Consider the following 21,059-nt stretch of genomic DNA (forward strand, 5'->3'; position numbering starts at 1 on the left):
GAAAGGCGAAGAAGGCCTTCAATCTGAGACTGTGAAGATGACGATGGAAGATGAAGAAGGAAAGGCGCAGCCTGTAACAAGAGGTGGAATGAAATTAGGGTTAAAACTTTTTCACGATCCCTTTTAATTCTACACAATTATCCTACGTGTCTCTTCAATTAACACAGCTGTAAAAAAATTCACACAACTGGCATGACATGTCACCCTCCGTTAGTGGAATCTAACGGGAGGTACTAACAATGGGGACGGAAAATATTACAGGGACCAAAGTTTGAAGAAATTTTTTGTAGGGACTAAAATTGAAAGGTCGCATATTTATAGGGACCTCATACATATTTAACCCTAATAAATACTAGAACATTGCATATTATTACCATCCATATTTTTCTTTTAGGTTATTACAACGTTTTTCATAAAATTCACGTTGACTATCATTCATCTTAGAAGTGTCTGACATTTTGAATTGCATTGCTTCAAACTCCATCTTTTCCTCGACTAATTTGTTTTCCTCCTCCTTAAGTCGTGCTAGATATTCCATTACTTCCATTCTTTTATTCCTTGTATCGGAAATAACACTAGAAGGAGGTTCAGTTGCATTTGCATTTTCCTTTGCCTTACCTTTTCGTTTTGCCGCCTTTTGTCCTATTGGACGCTCCATTGGAGATGATGAGTTTAACTCATAACTTGAAGGTGTCTCTGAGTTTGGCGATGCCGTGTATGAACCACTAGCAGAATTCTTTGTTCTCTTTGAAGAATTTTTGGTGAATGCTCCCATCCATTTAGGTTCATATTTTAAAAGACGCCATGCATACTCAAGATTGAATGGTGCACCTCCATCTTGTTCATAAAATGCATGCGCATTGATTAAGATATCTTTCTCTGATGCCCCACTTTTTTCCATGAACAGCTTGTTTGTAACACCCAACAATTTTTGAACACAACCATTTATTCGATGCCATCGAGATTTTAATTGGCCTTGTAGCTTTTCTCGTGACTGCCCGCGATATTGGTTATAATTATCGGTGATTCTTAACAAAAGCTATCGACTTTTTGATCAACTCCAACAATTGGATCCTTTGAAACATTGAGCCATGATTGCATAAGAAGTGTATCCTCTTCCCTTGTGAATACCTCTCGAGGTTTTTTTTAACAGAACGCCTTTGTTCTTTTTCAATTGTAGTATTTTCAATACCAACTTGAGTTGAAAATTGTGGAACTTGGCGTTCAGACATAAACCCATTTGGTGTTTCGGGTTCATGATGAGAAAAATTCACCCCATGAGTATTTATCTGTGGTCTAAAATAAATATTTGGGTTGTTTGGTGGCGGAAAAAATACGGTAGAGTTTGTTGGCGGTGGGGGAAATTGAGAATTTTGCGGATTAGAATTTTGCTTATTTTGCATGAGATGGAACATAGATTGTTGAAAATTATATTGATTAGGGTCCATTTGCACAATAATAATTTGAACTAAGAAGATGAAAATTTGGTAAAATATATGATCAATTGAAGGCTAATAAGAAGAAATTGTGAGAGAAAAATTTAAATACTATGAGTAAGGAATAAATTTATGAGATAAAATTTAACTAACATTTGCTTCTATTTATAACCAAACAAATTATAAAAAAAAATTTAAAAAGAAAAAGAGTCGTTGAACAACAACAGCTTTTAAGTTATATTATTATTTTATTGAAAAATACCGTTGCTTTGCACTATTACGTTTGCATGGTTGGCGCACTTCAATTTCCAAACCTTTCTTCCAGCTGGCGTACGAAACGATAAACAATTACCGTTGGAGATGGTCTTATTAAACATATATCAATGGATGTCTAAATTAATTGAAATTTTGTATACATGATTATCAGCATAATTTAAGATGATTTAATGATGGAATCGATAACACTTAGTATCATCAAATAGATACTATTATTTACCGGTGATTTTGATAAACAATTACTTAGTTTTAAATTTATTGCTTGAAGGATCAAACTAGTAAATTTTAGAGCAGATTGTTTGATTTTTCTGAGAAAATCGTGCATTAAATTTGTCGTGAATTTAATATCAATTGTGTTGAAAAAGGGTTAAGTAAAAGTACAATTAAAAGTTTAAAGGAAACAACAATTCGACTGGGGTCGAATTGACAATTTGAACAGAAAGAAACAAACAAACTTAGAAAGAATGGAAAAACTTTATTTGCTTAAGTAAAATTGGTTGGAAGTTTCATACATTTTCTTTAGAGAGTCGTTTCTCGCTTATGTATGGATATTTTGAGTATGTATTGAAGTTTACAATGATTTTGTCACCCTCAAATTCTAATACTATAATCCTTATTTATTGCATTTGTAAAAATAATTGTCTTCAACGTTTGACTAACTTCCATTCAACACGTCATTCTTGCATGTTTCGCTTGCCTCTAATCGATCTCCACGTGTCTCGGGAGCTTTTAGATAAGATCAAAAAAATAGTTACTTAGTATGATTTTGGAATTACCTCAGTCGAGTCTCCTTCGATCTATCGAATTAGTCATCTCTAAACTTTTAAAAATATTGCTAAGTATCATACCAAAGTCTCAGTAAGTCGAACATTGATATTTCGTCTTTAACTTGCCTCTGGTCGAAGAGTACAACATCTTGTTTTACGCTTGTGCATAAGTTTCGACCACTTCCGTTTGTCAAGTCAGCATAGTGAAATTGTTGGTTAACAAATTGTCCCTCAAATATGCGATTTTCGATTTATTTTGAGAGGCATATAGTGTTTTTAAAATTATAACACTATTTAAAGTTGCGCACTGGCGTCACCGCCATCATGGCTACTTATTAAAACGTATTTTCGAGACGTGTGAATAGAGGGAGTAACCCTTATTATTGGAAACAGATAGAAACTCTGCAGAAAATATTCTTCTCCTTTTATTCAAACCCTAAATTCTCTATTCGTCTTTTCTTTCTTCTTTCTTTCATTGTCATTGGCAACGATAATCATCTCGCAACTAAGGTTGGTTGAATCACTCAAGTGAAAAACAGGAGATTTCAATCGGATTAATTGAATTTTGTTCATCAAAATTGATCTAGAATTACTCAAAGTCTTAAGTTTAATTTCAACCTAATGTTGATTACTTTAGAATTAAATTCGAGAAATTTAGTTATTTTGATAACAAAAGTTCTCGATTTGTTCTCTCTTGCCATTTTGTAGAAGAAAAGAAATTACTACCATATGATTTCGTTTAAACCAAAAATTAATTACGTGGGCCGAGACAGTTATGTCGAGCACACGTTCTCATTATCTTAACTTATGTGTTGTGTTGCGTAGGTTATTTCCTCTTTTATTCGCTGTCTCTCTCTCGCCATTTGTTTCACAGTTTTCTGCAAACTAGTCAAATCAAAACAACCTTCTTTTGGTCTCTCCTTCCTCACTCTCCACAACTCCACTTTCAATCCCTAAAAAGCTTCCTTCTTTTCATCTCCTTTTCAACTCCTATGCTTCTGTGGGTATATATCTCTCTCTTCCTCCTTTATCAAACCCTTTCTTAATTATTATTAACTGTTTGTTTTTTTGAAATTGAAATTATTTGAATTGGGTCCATAGTACCTTTCCATTTATCAAATATATGAATCATCCATTTTCTAGGTTTGATAAGTAGTTTATTATTCCATGTTCTCATATTTTCCATATTATTACTTCTGAACTTAGTGTACTTTTAATGTTAGGTCACATTTATATTTAAATGTTACTTACTAATGCCTTTGATTTTTGTAGCATTAATGATAGTTTCGATATCGTTCATTGTTTTGCAGATGATTTCTGCGGTTGACGGTGTATAATTCTTGGAAGAAATATCTACCAGAAACTTTCTAGGTGGTGATAATAATGCAGTTATATCATCATCCATTTGATTTGGATAGCCAGAAGGTGAGACTTGCATTAGAAGAAAAGGGCATTGATTATACATCTTTCCATGCCAATCCTGTAACTGGCAAGAACTTGGATTCGACGCTCTTCCAGATGAATCCCAGCGGAAGCCTCCCTGTTTTTCAAAATGGATCTCATATCATTTACAAGACTATTGATATTATTCAGTATGTTCCCTTCAAACCCTCTTCATTATTTTATCGTCGCTGCATTATAGGCCAATTTAAGCAGCGTTTAAGAATCAAATGTTGAGTTTGAGTATATGTTTTAAATGTTTCTGTTAGAAACGGACGACTTATAGGGCTGTGGATTTTCAGGTACATAGAAAGAATTGCTGTGGTCTCTGCAGGGTCTGAGGATATCAGTAGTAATAGGAAGGAAGTGATTGAATGGATGCAGAAGATACAAGAATGGAATCCTAAATATTTTACCCTTTCGCATATACCGGACAAACATCTAGTTTATGTTTCCAAGTTCATAAGGCGTGTGGTGATAGCTCGTATGTCGGAGTCCCCTGAATTAGCAGGTGCTTACCATAGGAAGTTAAGGGAAGCCTATCAAACCGATGAAAAACTGAAAGACCCTGATGTTTTGAGAAGGAGTAAGGAGCATTTGGTTAGACTGCTTGATGAAGCCGAAAGACAACTGAGTGAAACCCCATATTTGGCTGGCGAAGAATTTACCATGGCCGATGTGATGCTCATTCCGATTTTGGCTCGTTTAAAACTCTTGGATTTAGAGAATGAGTACATAACTGGGAGGCCAAACATTGCTGAGTATTGGATTTTGGTTCAGCAAAGGCCTAGTTATAAAAAGGTGATTGGTAAGCATTTTGATGGTTGGAGAAAGCACAAAACATTGTTCAAAACTTGGTGCTTTGTTCGTATTAGAAGTTTGCTTAAGAGGTACTAGTGAGGTACATATATATAAACTCAAGGTTGTTAAAAAATGGTTGTATAAGTAAATACATCAAAGTACTTTTTCTGTGTTGTAGATAAGCCAGGTTTCTAAAAAACCATTAGCTATCTTTTTATTTTTCTTGAAATAGAAGGGGGTCCATTTTTCTTTCTCCCTTACCCTTTGGTGCTTGCAGTTACTCTAGAATGAGATAAGAGGGAAATCAAAGTGTGTTATGTTATTGGTTTGTCTCCAAAAATTCATTGGACCCAGTACTGAAACAATCCAGTGTTGCATTCTACTTTATTGTCAAAAGAAAAGAAGAGGCAAATTTGTGTGTATTTAATCAATTAGCAATTTCTATGCAATGTGTATGTATATTGATATTGGAACAATGCCTTTCCTGTGTAAGGATTGCTGCTTTTAATGTGTGACACTATTTAAAGCTAAAAATCAAATGGATCAAGAAAGTAAGAATGATGATATTATTTCACATGACTATGTAGCATGAAATTTTTGTCTATTTCTCTCGTCGGTCTATCAAATGACAGGATGTGTGTGACATAGAATGCCTAGTTTGTGTGACATAGTATTGACTACAGAAGGTTGCAATAACAAATCAATGAACACTTATCTATAATTGAGACATTTGCAAAGCTATCGTTGTCTTTATATCAGTTTGTTTTACTCCATATCAAGCTGATCCCAGAATCAGTCTGTATGTATATACATAAACATAAATAATCTGCAAACAAGGCATCAATTATCAAATTTCTTTGGAAGCTGAAAACAAGGTCTTTTCATACTCTTTTCCAACTAATGCAACCCAGTGTTGTATCATGTATGTACATAAAGGGTGACCCTTGAAAATGGTGTACAGTGTACTGAAACACTCATAATTTTAATAGTTGAATTCATTAATGAAGTACGTGATGGATTTATCAAATGGTTAAAACTGGGTATATAATACACCACTTCAAATAACTGGAGTTCTCTCTGCTTAAAACAATGGAAAGATCAACTTTGTCAGATTTAATGAGCAGACCCCAAAAACAGGTCTTACTAACAAGTGTCCAATAAATGATAAATAAAAAATCAAGAAAGGAAAAATATTAATTGAAAAAGGGCTTCAAAGCTCAAAAAATGCTATCACCTTTCTTGGTTGTAATTCACATCCTCGCCAATTAGCCTTGGTTGGCATTTAAAATCGGACAGATCAAATTCAGCCAAACACAAGAGTTGAGAAAGCAAAACCCAAAAAGATTTCAACAATGTAACATAATGAAGCTGAAACACTTCCTCCTAATTACATTCACAGCTATACTTTTGAATCTTTTGGAATAACTTTTGCATACATACAAATTGATACAAGAGAGATAAATGATTTGAATTCAAATAATAAATCAGACAGAAGTATTTGATAGCAAGAGCGTCAATGAGCGAAGGGAGAGTCACAGGTTTTCTATTTTTTGAGAGAATTATGCAAGTCTATAGAAACACCTACCTCTTGAAGGCTCGGGGAGATCGGTATCCAAAAGAGCAGGAGCCTCTAAGTACAGTCCAGAAAGTGGGGAGTAGTATGGTTCAAACAAGTTTGCTTTCCTCCACAGACAGACATGTTTCTAACAACCATTGATATATTATAAATAGAATAATCCATGTCAATAGTCATCAGCCTTATCACAAAATTAGCTCATCATGGACCAAAATTCTCATTTGAAATATACAATGCATCCTATAAAGTGAAGGAGGAATGCTGTAATTGAATGAAATTTTCATTGAATAATGGATCCAGGAACAAATGAATTTTCATTGAATAATAGATCCAGAAACAAATGAATTGATCATACATTAATGTATATAGATGAAAAAAGAAAACAAAAAACAATTTCTTTTTTTCCTGTGAATAGTAATGTTTTTGCTGTTGTGAATACTAATAAATATTATTTCCCACCTGTCTCATCTCTACAGTTTGCATCCTTCGAATAACTATTAACTTTTGATTCTTTTAATACATCTCCTACATCTACACTGCACACATCACCACTAGAGTTGTTCCCATTACATTTTCCTGCATTCCTCTTGAACCATGTTCGATGTATTTTTGAATTATTCCATTTCTGCTGTCTAAAGTCATTCTTTCCCAAATCATTGGAGTCACCCTTCAATCGCTTGGGGTCGTGTTTATCATTATTGCATTCAAGGTTTGTGTCTTCAAACTTAGCACCAGTTGTGCTGGGAGTCGTATCATCTGATTCTGAGCAACAATTAACCAGACCATCGGTTTCCCGTTGCTTAACTTCAGCAGGTTGATCAACTTCCATGCCATCAGTATTAGAAGGCTGACAGTCTTTGATATCCCGTGGATGTGGGGGTAATGGAGGAAATGGGTTGAAAGGCACACCAGGAGCAGTGACCCAACCCCCTTTGATTTCAGCATGAGGAGTTCCATATTGCTGGGCAACATACCATGGCATTCCATATGAGACAGGCAAACGAGAATTAAATTTCTGTTTTGGCTGACCAGTAACCAAACTAGAGGGCCATCCAGGATGACTTGCATTTGGCAAAACAGGACCACCAGAGTTTAGTGCACTGTTTAATGACCGTATTGGACATGAAAACCCTGGTGGAATTTCTTCATTGAGGCTTTCATTGGTAGAGCCAATAACAGCATCAGAATATGAATTTGGTTCGGCCGGTTGATCCCATCGGCTCTTGCGCTTGCGTTTCTTCTCCCCCTTGATCTCAACTCCATCCAAAGACAGTGTAGAACAACTCTCCTGGGCACCAGCATCTACTGAAGTTGAAGTTGTCACAGGCTTTGACTGCTGACCACAATCAATTGCTTCCTTAGGTCTTACTCGCTGTTCTTGCCTATGATTATGAGATACTGAAAATCTGTTACAGTTGAAATCTCTGTGAGATTCCCTATTATCATCCCTGTCCATATAGCCACGTTTTCTGCTATGTCTTGGAATCCATCTGTCTCGGAAGCTTCGAGCAATTTGATGAACCTACATGTGCAAACAAGAGTGAAAATATTCAAACCCCTACCCATTAATACATTTTGACTAAAAAACAATAATAAAAAAACAGCATATTTTGGGAATTATACACATTACTCGACTAAGCTGAAATCAATATATCAATTTACAATAGGTGGGTCATGGCGATACCTGTTTGTCATCGTGCTCTGTCAGAGACAGCATTGATTCCCTAAAACTGAACATGAAACCAATTGTTAGTAAAAGAATAGAAACTTAGAGAGAAATAGAATAGTTTCAATTGAGTTACACCAAAGATAATAGTGTAATGAATTGGCAGGGAGAAATCATTAGAAATTGTCTCATAACATGGAAAAGGAAACACTAAAGTAACACGTGTCATGCTTCTAAGCACTTAAAAAACATGTATTTGTAGTTTGTGCCAATCATAATATAGCCCAAACAAAATAGGCAATGAATAAAAAGTCAAATTTAAAACTGTTAACTGATTCAGCAATTTTTTGAATAGCTTTAATAAATTTGAGAAGGGTAAATTTGAAATTCCCTGACCTCTCCATTCCACGACAAGGAGGGCCACTCTTGATATGTTCCGGTGTCAAAACCTTGCCTGCTGCCAGGTACTCTAAGACCTGTAAAAGAAAATTGTTTAGGCGCATGCTCTATAATCTCTTAATCCTCCATTTAGAGGTAAAAAAGAAGAAAGCAAAAAAAATATTAGGATCTACCAGCCAGCTATCAACATAGTGAAGAGTATAGGATGATGGTCAAATCAAATATATCCCCAAAGAGAATATTTACCATATTTTAACATTAAAAATCAATGACTAAGGAGATTAGCTAACATCTAAAATGATAGAAAAAAATGGCATAAACATCACACAAATATCAAAATATGGGCATTGAACCACAGTTACAAATTGCACGCTAGCTTTAAATGACCATTTCAAACAGCATCGTACAAATTCATGAAGAGTGAATATAACACAAATTATATTCAGAAAGACAACGACAATGTCAACATAAATATTGTTTCCAACCACTCCGCAAACCTCCCCAATTTAGTAGGCATTAGGAAAGGCACACACCCAATTAGATGTAAAACTACACATATCACAAGGGTTTATAAAATTAGAAGATAAACTACACTGCATGGAGCACTTATCTCTAAAAAATTAATGAAACAAAAGTATAGTATTATTGTCCCTGTATCTCACCTTAGAACCAAAGTGACCCCACACAAATAATGTCTATTATGAAATCTTATGTAAGGATAGAAAACATGACAAAAGTTCAAATTCACAACACAGACTTTACTATAGAGTTATACCATAGACAACTTTTGATCCAACAATGTGCAGCGCAATCATTTGAAATGGAAGGATGTACACGTAATCCTAGGGGTTGTTTATGGGATGTACATGTAATACTGGGGTTTGTTTGGTTCAATAGGGGGAGGAGAGAGGAGGGAAGGAGAGCGTAGCGGAGGGATTTGTGTTACGTTAGGTTCAACGAGGTGAAAGGAGAGATTTTAATGGAGGGAAAGTGTAAATTTACTTTTTTCAACTTTCAAATATTAAAAGTAACACTAAAAGGACACTTGAGTCAAAATTTTAAGCAGGTTCTTCTCTTGGACCGGGAGAGATATTGCTCCCCCTCCCCTCCTCTAACTTCCCAAAACTTGAATCAAGCAATAAATATTTAAAATAATCCTCACTCTCCCTTAGGAACAAAAATATGAGTAGATTCCAATCTAAGTACCTTAAGAAGCTTTCGGAGTATTGGAATTTTTTTAAAGTCTTGCCTGTACTGCTTCAAGATCTTATGCAACATCTGTAAACCTGAAAGCCAATACTTTAGTTAATTTACAAAACAGCCAAAGGTGTGATGGGTCTCATATTCCCGATATATGGGAAAAAGTCTTCATTAAATGCTAAACAAATATAGATTACCATTTTTACTAATTACATCATTCAGCACGGCTCTAGATTTTGTTTTCAGAAGAGCGTCAAGGATCATGGAAAGATCTCGATTGCTGCAACAAATAGATTTATTTTCTTTTAGCGATCATGTATATGTCCTTAAACATTGAACAAGTCTATAATAAGTGTGTTTAACTATAAATATGCTTAATGAAGGAAGAGTAAACTAATTATGAGGATAAAGGAGAAGAGATGACCTCTGAATTGCTTCACCATTAATTCTATCACCTGAAGCCACGGTGAGAAGCAATAGTTTCAAGTAGCCTTTGGTGGCATCCTGTGACAAGAAAGCGGTGGGGTGAGTCAAATGATTAATGATGCAAACTGAGAAACCATAAAACTGGCAAGGTAACAAGTCCAATAATACCTCCACTAATAAGGCATCAAGAAACAAAATTGAAGGGAATATGACAAAAGACACAAACTATTTCTCATAATTGATTATACTACCAACGTAAAATTAAAATACTACAGCAGTAAGGTAGAAGTTTCTTGCTTTGTTACAGAACATAGATATGAAACTGCAAGAAAGCACACCAGAACCTGCATGCATAAAGTACTTACTTTTCTTTTGCTTATTCCCCCATTTCCATCCAGCAACTCATTAAGTTTCCCCTGAACTGCAGTTAAGGAAAAGGTTTATCCATTATAACCTGCTTAAATAACCATGTTGCCATACTAATTAAGGATGACAAACCTGCTTCAAACCGTGCATTGGAAGAACCTTCGACTACTTTTTTGTGTTTGATAGATGACACTGGCAATCGATTGGCTGCCACCTCAGCTGTAAGGGCATTTGCAGCATTAGCAATGACTTTAGCCTTTTTACCAGAAGCACTTCTTTGAGGAGTTTTCACAGGCAGATGTGATTGTGAAAAACCATTTCCGCCTTCAACCATTTCAGACTTTGATTCTCTACTATCAGTAGAATTCGACAATACTTTGCTGACAGCTGGCATGGGTTTGCTTGTTGTATCCTCCATTTGTTGGGAAATTTCTTCTATTCGATCAGAAGATGGTAAACTGCCTTTTGAGTCTTCCACTTCAACCGAACTGTGCAACAGGGAAACAGCAGAGGCATGGTTCATAGAACTATCTTTCTCTGGAGAACCATCTGCATCTATAGCAGTTGCAGACTTGTCCAATACATCCATGTCTGTAAATGAACGCCTAGAAGATTCTGTATCGACATTATCATAGTACTTGGGCATACGTGTGCAGTCCTCAACTTCACCATTTTCAGTGAGCATCAATGGTTCAGGAAACTCATCATCTGAATCACCTTGAACTATAAGCTCATCTTTAAGTGAATCACCACCACCTATATAACCTCGACATTTAGGTGAGCCACAATAACATTTTTTAGCAGCAGCACCAGAAACCCTTACATAGTTGTAATCAAACGTCAATTCTTCATCCTGGGGAAGGTCGACATAAAAACATCAGCTTGACACAGAATAATTCCCGTACATGCTTACAGCCAAAGAAAGGAATTAACAGCTAAGTTTCATATTCCAAATTCATAAGCTAAGAAACCCCTTGTAGATCTATTTTATTAACTGCATGAATTGTTTTATACCTAATAATGTTCACAAATGATTATGGATTGGAAACAAATTTACATATATCTACAAATATGGTTAATCTACGCATGAAGCGGACACTTATCTCTCTCTCTCTCACTCTCGCAAATTAAAAAATAAAAGTAAAAAAGGAGAAAGCATAATCAGGGTACTAAATAGCATTGGCCAGGACAAGTAAGAAATAAAATATACATGAAATTTCTAGTAAGAATGGAATGTTCAAACAACTTGACTTTATAAAATTACAGGCATAAAAGAGAAAGTGCAACAAGCATTGATCAAAGACTTTCTCAATTCAATTAAGCATTTCTGTGGAATAAGTTTGGCTCAACTGACCAAACATTCATATTATTTCACAGGTAGAGGAGAGGTGTAAAATTTAATTGTTTTCGGACTCCTAGTCTGAAAGTAAACATTTTCAAATTGTCCTGCGTGATTAATAATCATGATGCAAAACAGACAAGCATACAGGAAAATAAGTTGACATAACTAATACAAAGACTCAACAACTTAAAAACAACAGCAAAAAAAATTCAAAAATACAGAGCTACAAAATTTAATGGAATTAACCAAGAACTATTCATGAAAGTAATATCAGAGGTTGAAAGCACACCTGCTTGATATGCCGCAATGCAAACAATCCAATACAGATTTCCCCATTAACCACCCACTGTTGAAAAAAGATGTAAATCGATGTCAATTGATGCGTAAACAAGAGAATTATGAATTTCATGGTCCAGTCACTGTACAAAAATACATTAAGGATATATTCTGAAGAAAAAAAATAGATATTGCCCATTATGGATAGGAAAGAACCCAAGATGATGACAGTAATCACAGTACAGCGATGCATGTCTTAAAATTTCATATACACTTGTACGCTAATATAGCATGAATATATTTTCCAATGAAACTGCAAAGAGAATTAAGCTTCTCAAATACGACATTTTTTTCATCCTAGAAAACAACAAAGAAGTTAGAGAAAATAATACTCACTTTTTCTGTCTGACAGTTAGGATCACAACTATGATTAATGAAACGCCCCAAATTTCCTTTTGCACTTGCATCTATCACCTGTAAATAAAGAGATGTGAATTAAAAAATAGAAGTAACAAATTAAAGATTTCTTAGATAAAAAACAAATGAAGTTGTTTCAAGTTAAGTATGCAGATGTAGGATAAAGTGATACCTCACTGCCGTTCAAGGTCATAAAATAGAAATGTCTATGACCCTTCAAAGCATACTCTCTTTGACGCTCCTCATATGCATGATTATCAAGGACCTGTTTGAAACATGAATCAGATATTATGAATACAAAGGTATGCATCATCAATGCATGTATAAATAAACTTATTGCATGATATCCCTGCGTAGAAGAGCAAGACAAACGATAACTCTATTAGGCATAATAATGTATCATAAATAAATAAACATGAATCACTCTGCAAAGAAAACCCCCTCCCGGTCTTTCCTTACAAGAAAAATACCCACAGTTAAACATAAGCTATTCTTTGGCCCTAGCCTAGATACACAGGCTATCAGATTAGGTTATACTGATTTTAAGTAGACCAAACCCATCTTAGCTAATCTATTGCTAATACTTGTAATATGTTAAATTCAATACAAATGTGTTATTTGTATATAATCCAAGCCCAAAAGCCTTTCACATCTGTGAGTGCAGTAGGGATCAATACAATATTCTCTGGCCACACTATTCAACCAAAATTTGTAATGGCTCTTCACCACTATTTAAAGAATAAATTCAATAGCTCAAAAAAAAAAAAAATAGGCAATAATATCCATTCTTAATCCCAGTGAAGAATATCGGTAGTGATCAACCCAAACCAAACTAGTACACTCCCAACTAATTCCTAATATGACTCAGTTGATCAACAACATGAAGTCACATTTTTTCCAGCGCCAAAAAGAAATATTCAGGAGGATAGAATTCACAACAATATCGAAGGAGGAAAGAAAGAAATGAGGAAGTGAAGCAATACAGTTATAACTTGACTTTTACCTATGACTTTGTTAAAGATAACGTTAATTCTTCCTTCCCCAAAATTTTCAGCTAAAATATATAACCAACCCACAAATGACCAATGAGTTATAAGATTATGAGGTTCCGCCTTAAAAGTCAATATTTGGTACATTAAAATAAAATAATATGTAAAATTATTACATCAGTATAGAGATAACAGAAAGGAAGAATAATATTGTCAAAGTCACCTCTCCAACGTATTCAATAATAAAGTGGCCTTTCGGTACCCGCTCAAGTGCCTTCAGTCCATAACCCTTTTTCCCACATTTAAACCATTTCAGTCTGGAATACTTGCGCTTTTGGAACTGAAATTGAACATTTAAAATCACAATCATGCTCTTTGGCAAGGCCTGATACAAGTATATTTTAGAGGGAAAATGTTTAGTTTAGAAACCTGCTGATTAGAACAACGGTCCCCACATGGGCAAGTTCCTTCCACACATTCAATGTTAAGTATCCGGTTTAGACATTCATCCCCACATCCCAACTTGCCTTCTGGAGGTGGCTCGCAATGGCAAACCATTACCTACAAGTTCAGAGGTACACTCAATAATCGATATAAAATTGATGCGCAAATTTGCAAATTCAGAAAGCTTAATTGAAACTTATGAGATATCCCGCATGACTGTATGTATAAATCTTAAACAAAATGTAAAATTAAAGCTATCGGCAACTAATGTGAGAGCAAAATAAGAAAGTCCCATATATGTAGTAATTAAATTACTTATTCAAAGCATACAACTCATCCTCATATATAATGGAGGGCCAATAATCCATTCCATTCTCTGCAATGCACATCCATTATCATATTGTACACGAGAGTCCAAAAGAATTCAGGAATATTAAAGTGTATGCTCTTTGTATTATTAAAAGAGAGGAAACTTATAACTATTTTTAAAAGGAGAGAAATTAGAAAGAAAGGAAGAGAAGAATATAAAAAGAATGCACATATAAATAAAAAATAAAGAACATTTGCTCATCTAAGAAGCAAAGCAACTTGACCAGTTTTGACATTTAAGTACATACTACTTATATACTCATATATAAGCGAATTAACTGATTACATACTAATTAAGAAAGTTAATTAACAATCTAACTTCTCTTAATTGTATTGGTATAATCAAAAACATAAGTGAATTCTTGAAACTACGAGCATTAGCTAAAGGATATTTGGAACGATATAATATTAAATATGATGAAGTAAGGAATTTGAGTAGATCTGAGATCAAAAATGACTTTTATTACTAATATTTGAGTCCGGAGAGAGTACATCAGCATGATCATATGTATACTAAAACCTATTTTGAACTCGGTCAATAACGTAATATGATGATTACATGTAACAAACAAAAAGTTAGAACAATCTAGGACCTCGTCAAGAGTATGAGTTTTCGGATTGCGGTGCAGAAACTCGTTGGTGGAAATGTGGGTGAAAGATGACCCTTGGGAAACTGCAATGCAAAAAGCAAAGTGTGTATCAGACAGCAAGGAAGATTAAATGACATTTCTAAGAGGCTAGAATAGTTTAGTTTCAATGTTAATTCTGTTAATAATAATAATAATAATAATAATAATAATAATAATAATAATAATAATAATAATAATAATAATAATAATAATAATAATAATAATAATAATAATAATAATAACAACAACAACACTTTCTAGCTAATACCACACACCCATTGGTAGTCGAGATTCCAATTCCTTATAATTTTTGGAGTCGTCTCGTACATCTTCTTCACCAGATGCATATGATAATCCTAATTCTGCATTAATCTCTGCATTTGATTTTTCTTGAGGAATAGCACAATCAGCAAACGCTTTATCACCACTGTCCTTGCAAGTCCTTCAAAAGAAAATCACCCATGACAAGAACAAGTTAATAAATTAAAATTTGGGAATATTATGTAAAAAGTATTTACCAAATGTACCTCTATGTAAAAACAAGTTAACTGCAAATACAAAACAAGACCTATATAATTAAGAATTGTAATTGAAACCCATATTGGGACAAATCCCAAGACCCACATTGGATAGAGATAAGGACTAAAATGCGTTTATTAAAAGTGGCATCCCACCTTACAAGCTGGTTTTGCAAAGATGAGTTAGGCCTAATATAAAACCTAATATGGCATCGGAATCAATCAATCAAGCCACCCATCATTTATATCTAAAGCAAAAACCCCAATAGGAGCGTGAAGGGGGTGTATTAGGAAAAACCCTGGGTCCCGCATTAAATACCAATAAGGTATAAAATGAGTTTATAAAGAGTTGTCTCACTCACCTTACAATCCGATTTCATAAGGATGAGCTAGGCCCAATATAAAACCAATAACCCATACATCAATTGATGTTCCATAGTCAATTAGTTAGAAGCAAGAGTTACATGAAAAACATTTGTTTTAAAACTAACTGTATCATAAAAAATATATGTTTATATCATATTCTTTCTCTTCAGCTTCTATTCAAGAATTACAAAAAATTGGTAATGGATAATAACTAATATGAAAGGAAGATTGTATACCAGGTGCAGTTAGTTTCATCAATCCGATCTGCAAGCAGAGCTGGAATCCGCCGCCACTTATGGCAATCATCACAACTCACCCATGCATTACGCGGTGACTGAGGTTGTTCTCCCAAACCCGAACCAGGTATGATGTCTGCATTGACTGATACTCTGTTGTCACTGGGATTAATTTTTACAACGGCGTCCAACTTTTGATTTCCATCTACATCTGCTGACATGACACGAAAAACATTTATTTGCAAGCAACATGTGAGATTAAGAAATAACAACACTAGAAAGCAACAATTAGACGGTCAAGAAGGAATCAAGGAACATCATCGAACGTTTTTTTAAAAAAGGAATATCAAAGATGATTCCAAATGCAAGAATAATATCACATTATGGTGCAGGCTGTCTGACATATAAAATTACCTGGATGAGGACAATCTTCCACTTCACGTGTAACTTTGAGAGAGAGGCCCTTTCCCTTGACTTCACTTTTTTTAACTGGCTCTTTCTGTTTCTCCTTGCGTCTAGTAGTAGTCTTTTTCCTGCTTGTCGAGTCAGAAGCGTTGGTTTTGGCCTTGCTAAATTTACTAGTAGGTTCAAGACTTTTAGGTAGTTTACGACCCAAAGGTCTTGTAGAAGATGGCAAATCCTCAGAACCCTTGAATTCAGAAACTTCATGATCACCAGATGTTTTGCCAACTGTCTTGACTGTCACGTGACTTTGAACTTTCAAACCCTTAGCGGAACCTCCGAGTACAGTCTCTCCCGAGAGGGGCAATGATTTTGCCGCCAATTCTTTACTCTTTATAGATTTGCTTAGCTCAGTGGAAGTAGACAATTCTAGAGAGCTAACCACATCACTACAGTTCTTCTGTCTATGGTTTTTTGAATGCATAGCTCCATTATTACCTGGTTGACCATGCGATCCATCCTCAGTGATACAATTGCCTGAACCAATAAGGCTGTCTTTTTTCTTCCCTCTCTTCCGGAAGGTAACATCCAAATTAGAATTTAACTCATTAGAAGAACCTAACACATAAACATTTACATCTTCATGTCTTTCTCCAGCCTGGACTTCAGGAATTGAATCAATAACTTCTGAATCAGGTGATGTTCCGGGATCTATGGCTGAATTATTAATTGGCTTAACTAATGCCTCAACCACTCTCTCTGGAGGAACTGCATGACATGGTTCCTCTACATCCCCTTCTGATTTTTCTGTTATTTTAGAATTTTCTAACTGGCTATTTACAGTGTGTCCATTTAGAACCACACAATCCTTGTCTGGGTCTTTTCTGAATGGCTCTAAACTGTTTAAAGCCAACACTACGGAAAGTTTATCAGCAGATTTGCTGGTTACTTTCTGAGAACCTGAATCAGGCCCCTTGTAGGAAGCAGAACCCGTTAAATCATTTTCTTTTCCATACTTGATCTTCAGACGAAAACGAGTAGTTGAAGTTGAAACATTATCCTTTGGAACTGAATTTAATGAGCTAGAACTTGTACCATTCTTAGTTGTTTTCCCACCTTGACAGTTGTTTCTAGCCTTTCCAACATTCTGGCACATGGCTTCACTAACATCAAGCTCATTTTCATACTGAAAAAACTGTTCAACATTCCCCAGTAATCCCCAGGCAGAAGACCTAGCTGGTTTGGATAAACAACTTCTTTTCTTCCTAGCAGCCTCTAAATTTAACTTCATACCCCCGCTTGGATGTGTTACACTGGCTTTGTTTGTGGATTTTCTAGAAGCCTTTCTGGTTTGTGTATTACGACCAAATTTGGTTGTTTGACTGTTACTTTGAGAAGGTAACAGTATGCTTTCAGTGATACAATCAACTTCAACAGCTTCTTGTCCATCATTATTTGTCTGTCCAGGATTGTCTACAGCACAAGTATCCTTGATGGAAACATCGTTACCCTTGGATAGAAGAACTGGCACATCCTTTGGAGAGCTACTGGTGATTAAAACAGAAGAGGACTGTCCTGATTCTGGACAAAATGATTTTCTAATGGTAGAGTTACCAGTTGCATCTGCAGAACTATCCTTCAATATACAGAAATTATCTTCTATTTGCAATATGTCATTCTTCAATTCATTCCCTGGATCCAGCGAGGTAGGCTGACATAGTGAATCAACTACAGGTGAAGTCCTCGAGGTCCTATGAAAATCTGGTGACGGCAATGATTGTACACGTGAATCATCAGTGATTTCTTTATCAACAGTGGCTCTTATCTTTTCTTCGCAAGCACTGTCACAATCCACGCCATTTTTTTGATCGTGCAGCTTATCACTTGTGCTTTCTAGTTTTGTGTCTACAAATAAAGCACCTGACGGCACTTCCACATCCAACGAAGAAGATATCTGCCAGCAAGAATTGGCTTCCATCCCATCTAAACCATCATAATCACAATTTTCTTCAACCTTCGGCAAGCTCTCTGCATTTCTCATAAGCCCCTCTGGCTCATCTTTTTGGATGCAATCAACTAGCCAATCTCTCATGAAATCCGACTCAAGGGAAACGTCAGAATGCCCAGCACCAAGCACACAGTTGACAGCCCTTGCTATCAAATCACCACTGTCGTTTTTATCCTCCACAGCTTCCGAATCATCTCCTGCCAATGGTAAAACAACACTCTTCTCATCCTTCTGCTCACCCTGTTCGCCACAATCCTTCTGCAAATCATTTGGCAGGTCAACCTTACCTTCCTCTTGAAAATTTCCCTCCGAGTGCAGCAGTCCATCACTTATAAATTCGGAAACGTCAATTTCCTCGGAACAAACCCCCAAACTATTCCGACAACCATCTTCAGCACCCATCTCCAACTGTAACAAATCATCAATCTCACATTCATTCCTCAAACCATCTCCAGACCCCTCAGTATTAACATCAACAAAGCTTCCAGAACAACCCACATGCCCCTCTCCCATAAAACCATCCGCCATACCATCAAGGTCTAAAACATTACAAGGATCTTCCGAACACGACTCCGGAAACCCCGAGTTCAAAGGCTGCTGCTCAATTACAGACAATCCAACAGGATCACCAACAGCTGCAGGTTCACCACATGAGCCCATTCCAATCACAAACAAATCTACTTCACTCTCTGATTAACAAAAACAACAATCACCACCTGAGGTAGCACAATGCATGAGCTTGAAGAATTAACACTACCTGCAAATAAAAATCATAGCACATAATGAAAACCCTAGAAAGTAACATCATCATTCTGAGAACCTCTGCAAGCAGGGAAAGAGACGAAATCGAAATAAAAATCGAATAAAAATAAAACCCTAGCTTCAGAATTTAATAATGCCGACGATAACGACAACAATACTAATAATTTGGGGAAAATAAATAAAAATAAAAATTGAAGTAAGAAAATTGAAGATTGAAATTGTTGAAGATATACCTGGTGAGAATTGAGGAGATTGAGGATAATGAAGAATGAAATTGTGAAAAATAAAAATAGAATAAAAAAAAAAAATCTTTTCCCTCTGGTCGAGGAGAGAGTTGAGTCTCCGTCGCGCGCAAAGGGTTACTTGAGAGAGGGATGGTTGGTGTGGTGACTTCAACGAAAACAAAATTATTGAAAAACAAAAACAGGAAAATAGAAAAATAGGGTTTCAGATTAAGGGAATACAATTTGTATCAGACCGGTGTATCTTTCTGCGATTTGTTATTATTTTATTTTATTATATTTTATTTCAATTTTAATTATTAGAGTTTGATTTATTTTTTTTATAAAGAGAGTTTAATTGGATATATATGAAAAATTCATAAAAAAAAAAAATTAATATTAAATCAATTACTATGATTAAATAGTTGCCATATAAGTAAATAACATTGTTTTGAATGAAATGTTATTTTAGCTTCTAGAAGAAAACATAATTTAGTCTTTTATAATATTAATTTAAGAATATTTATTTTTCATTTTTTTGCACTTTATATTAGATGGTTATTGAAACAAAGATAGAAAAAAAAGTAAAACGAAAAGAAACTTTACAAAAGTGGAAAATAATATTATATTTTTTAGTACTTTCATAAGATAGAAAATAAAAATGTAAAGTCAAAGAAAAGAGTATTTTTTAAAAATAAATATGTCATTACAATTAATGAAAATATTGATTAAATAACGACAAAATAGAAAGACATAAAATTTTAGAAAACTTTTTGATAATTTCAAAAAACCTAATTTAATAAATTAAAAATAATATTGAATTAATAATAAAAAATTAAAAGATATATTACAAACAAATAAACCTTCCTGCAAGTACAAGACATACTTGAAAGATTACAAAATGTTATTACACCAATCTGTTTCTAACCACGTAAAAATAACAAAACTGAACAACATGACACCGAAAAAAAAAACTAACTGATACTATTCGATAATAAGATTACCAATCTGTTTCTAACCACGTAAAAATAACAAAATCGAACAACATGACACCGAAAAAAAACTACCTGATACTATTCGATATACATTACATAGGATTGAGGTCTAAAGATGATAAATATATAATATAATAAATTTTAATTAGGTAAGATAGTTCAATTAATATATGTTAATTGAATTAAATAATTAAAAACTTTGAATCTATAGTTTAATTCAATTTGACAATATTTTTTTATACTTATAACAAAGTTATTAATATTTATAAATTAATAATTTTAATATATACATATATATATATATATATAAAATAAATTTTGAAAAATATATGTAATTATAGATAAATTTTAAAATAATAGAGTTACTAGATAGAAAAATGCTAATTAAATTTGATATAATTAATTATTCTTAAATTGAGATATAATATAATGTTTATAATTATTTATTATCTCTTTTTTTTTTCCTTAATTTGAGAGGAATATTTTTTATTATGAGGTTTTCACTTTTCTTCTTCGATTTGTTCATTATCAAATTCAAATGCTAAAAATGTGTGAAATATAAAATAAAAATAAATTATATCATATTAAAAGAGATAACAATTTATATTAATTATTTTAATCACCTATATACTATTTTATAATAGTCATTTTATTTTATTTTGCTTAAACAAATTATGTGTTTTTAATATATTTTCCTTTATTGTTAAAAATTAAAAAAATTATGGCAAAATA

General features: G+C 34.2%; 3 protein-coding genes across 7 annotated transcripts; 1 reads left to right on the top strand and 2 right to left on the bottom strand.

Annotated features, from left to right (window-relative positions):
* Positions 1–370: 370 nt before the first annotated feature.
* LOC131658038 (glutathione S-transferase T3-like) lies at positions 371–901 on the bottom strand. The gene has a single exon (XM_058927375.1). It carries the CDS (start codon positions 899–901, stop codon positions 371–373), a length of 531 nt encoding a protein of 176 aa, XP_058783358.1.
* A 2,384-nt stretch (positions 902–3,285) lies between these two features.
* Positions 3,286–5,950, top strand: LOC131661392 (glutathione S-transferase TCHQD-like). Of its 4 annotated transcripts, none has more exons than XM_058930923.1 (3): positions 3,286–3,479; positions 3,790–4,071; positions 4,222–5,948. In XM_058930923.1, exons 2-3 carry the CDS (start codon positions 3,863–3,865, stop codon positions 4,814–4,816), a joined length of 804 nt encoding a protein of 267 aa, XP_058786906.1. In that variant the 5' UTR covers positions 3,286–3,479; positions 3,790–3,862; the 3' UTR covers positions 4,817–5,948. The 4 variants fall into 4 exon arrangements, with proteins under 4 accessions (XP_058786906.1, XP_058786905.1, XP_058786907.1 ...); XM_058930922.1 differs by having other exon boundaries at positions 3,286–3,483; positions 4,222–5,947; XM_058930924.1 differs by lacking the exon at positions 3,286–3,479 and adding an exon at positions 3,499–3,622.
* Positions 5,951–6,591: 641 nt separating this feature from the next.
* Positions 6,592–19,556, bottom strand: LOC131661391 (histone-lysine N-methyltransferase ASHH2-like). 2 transcript variants are annotated; one of them, XM_058930921.1, is made up of 18 exons: positions 19,345–19,556; positions 16,354–19,106; positions 15,940–16,150; positions 15,095–15,261; positions 14,784–14,863; positions 13,807–13,938; positions 13,601–13,717; positions 12,561–12,653; positions 12,368–12,445; positions 11,985–12,041; positions 10,486–11,206; positions 10,353–10,408; positions 9,986–10,065; positions 9,759–9,841; positions 9,568–9,647; positions 8,359–8,438; positions 7,981–8,026; positions 6,592–7,818 (listed from the first exon to the last, which is right to left on the bottom strand). In XM_058930921.1, the coding sequence occupies exons 2-18, from the start codon at positions 19,007–19,009 to the stop codon at positions 6,745–6,747; spliced, it is 5,811 nt and encodes a 1,936-aa protein (XP_058786904.1). In that variant the 5' UTR covers positions 19,010–19,106; positions 19,345–19,556; the 3' UTR covers positions 6,592–6,744. The 2 variants fall into 2 exon arrangements, with proteins under 2 accessions (XP_058786904.1, XP_058786903.1); XM_058930920.1 differs by having other exon boundaries at positions 15,940–16,153.
* Positions 19,557–21,059: the final 1,503 nt, after the last annotated feature.

Source organism: Vicia villosa, linkage group LG3, assembly GCF_029867415.1.
Source record: "Vicia villosa cultivar HV-30 ecotype Madison, WI linkage group LG3, Vvil1.0, whole genome shotgun sequence".
Lineage (NCBI taxonomy): Eukaryota > Viridiplantae > Streptophyta > Magnoliopsida > Fabales > Fabaceae > Vicia > Vicia villosa.

Coding starts and splice junctions, on each gene's coding strand:
- LOC131658038 (XM_058927375.1), bottom strand. CDS start 901: ATGGAAAAAAGTGGGGCATCAGAGAAAGATATCTTAATCAATGCGCAT.
- LOC131661392 (XM_058930923.1), top strand. CDS start 3,863: ATGCAGTTATATCATCATCCATTTGATTTGGATAGCCAGAAGGTGAGA. Junction 4,072..4,221: donor AAGACTATTGATATTATTCA/GTATGTTCCCTT, acceptor GTGGATTTTCAG/GTACATAGAAAGAATTGCTG.
- LOC131661391 (XM_058930920.1), bottom strand. CDS start 19,009: ATGGGCTCATGTGGTGAACCTGCAGCTGTTGGTGATCCTGTTGGATTG. Junction 12,654..13,600: donor TTATTGAATACGTTGGAGAG/GTGACTTTGACA, acceptor TGTTTCAAACAG/GTCCTTGATAATCATGCATA. Junction 8,027..8,358: donor CCTTGTCGTGGAATGGAGAG/GTCAGGGAATTT, acceptor TTTCATGTTCAG/TTTTAGGGAATCAATGCTGT.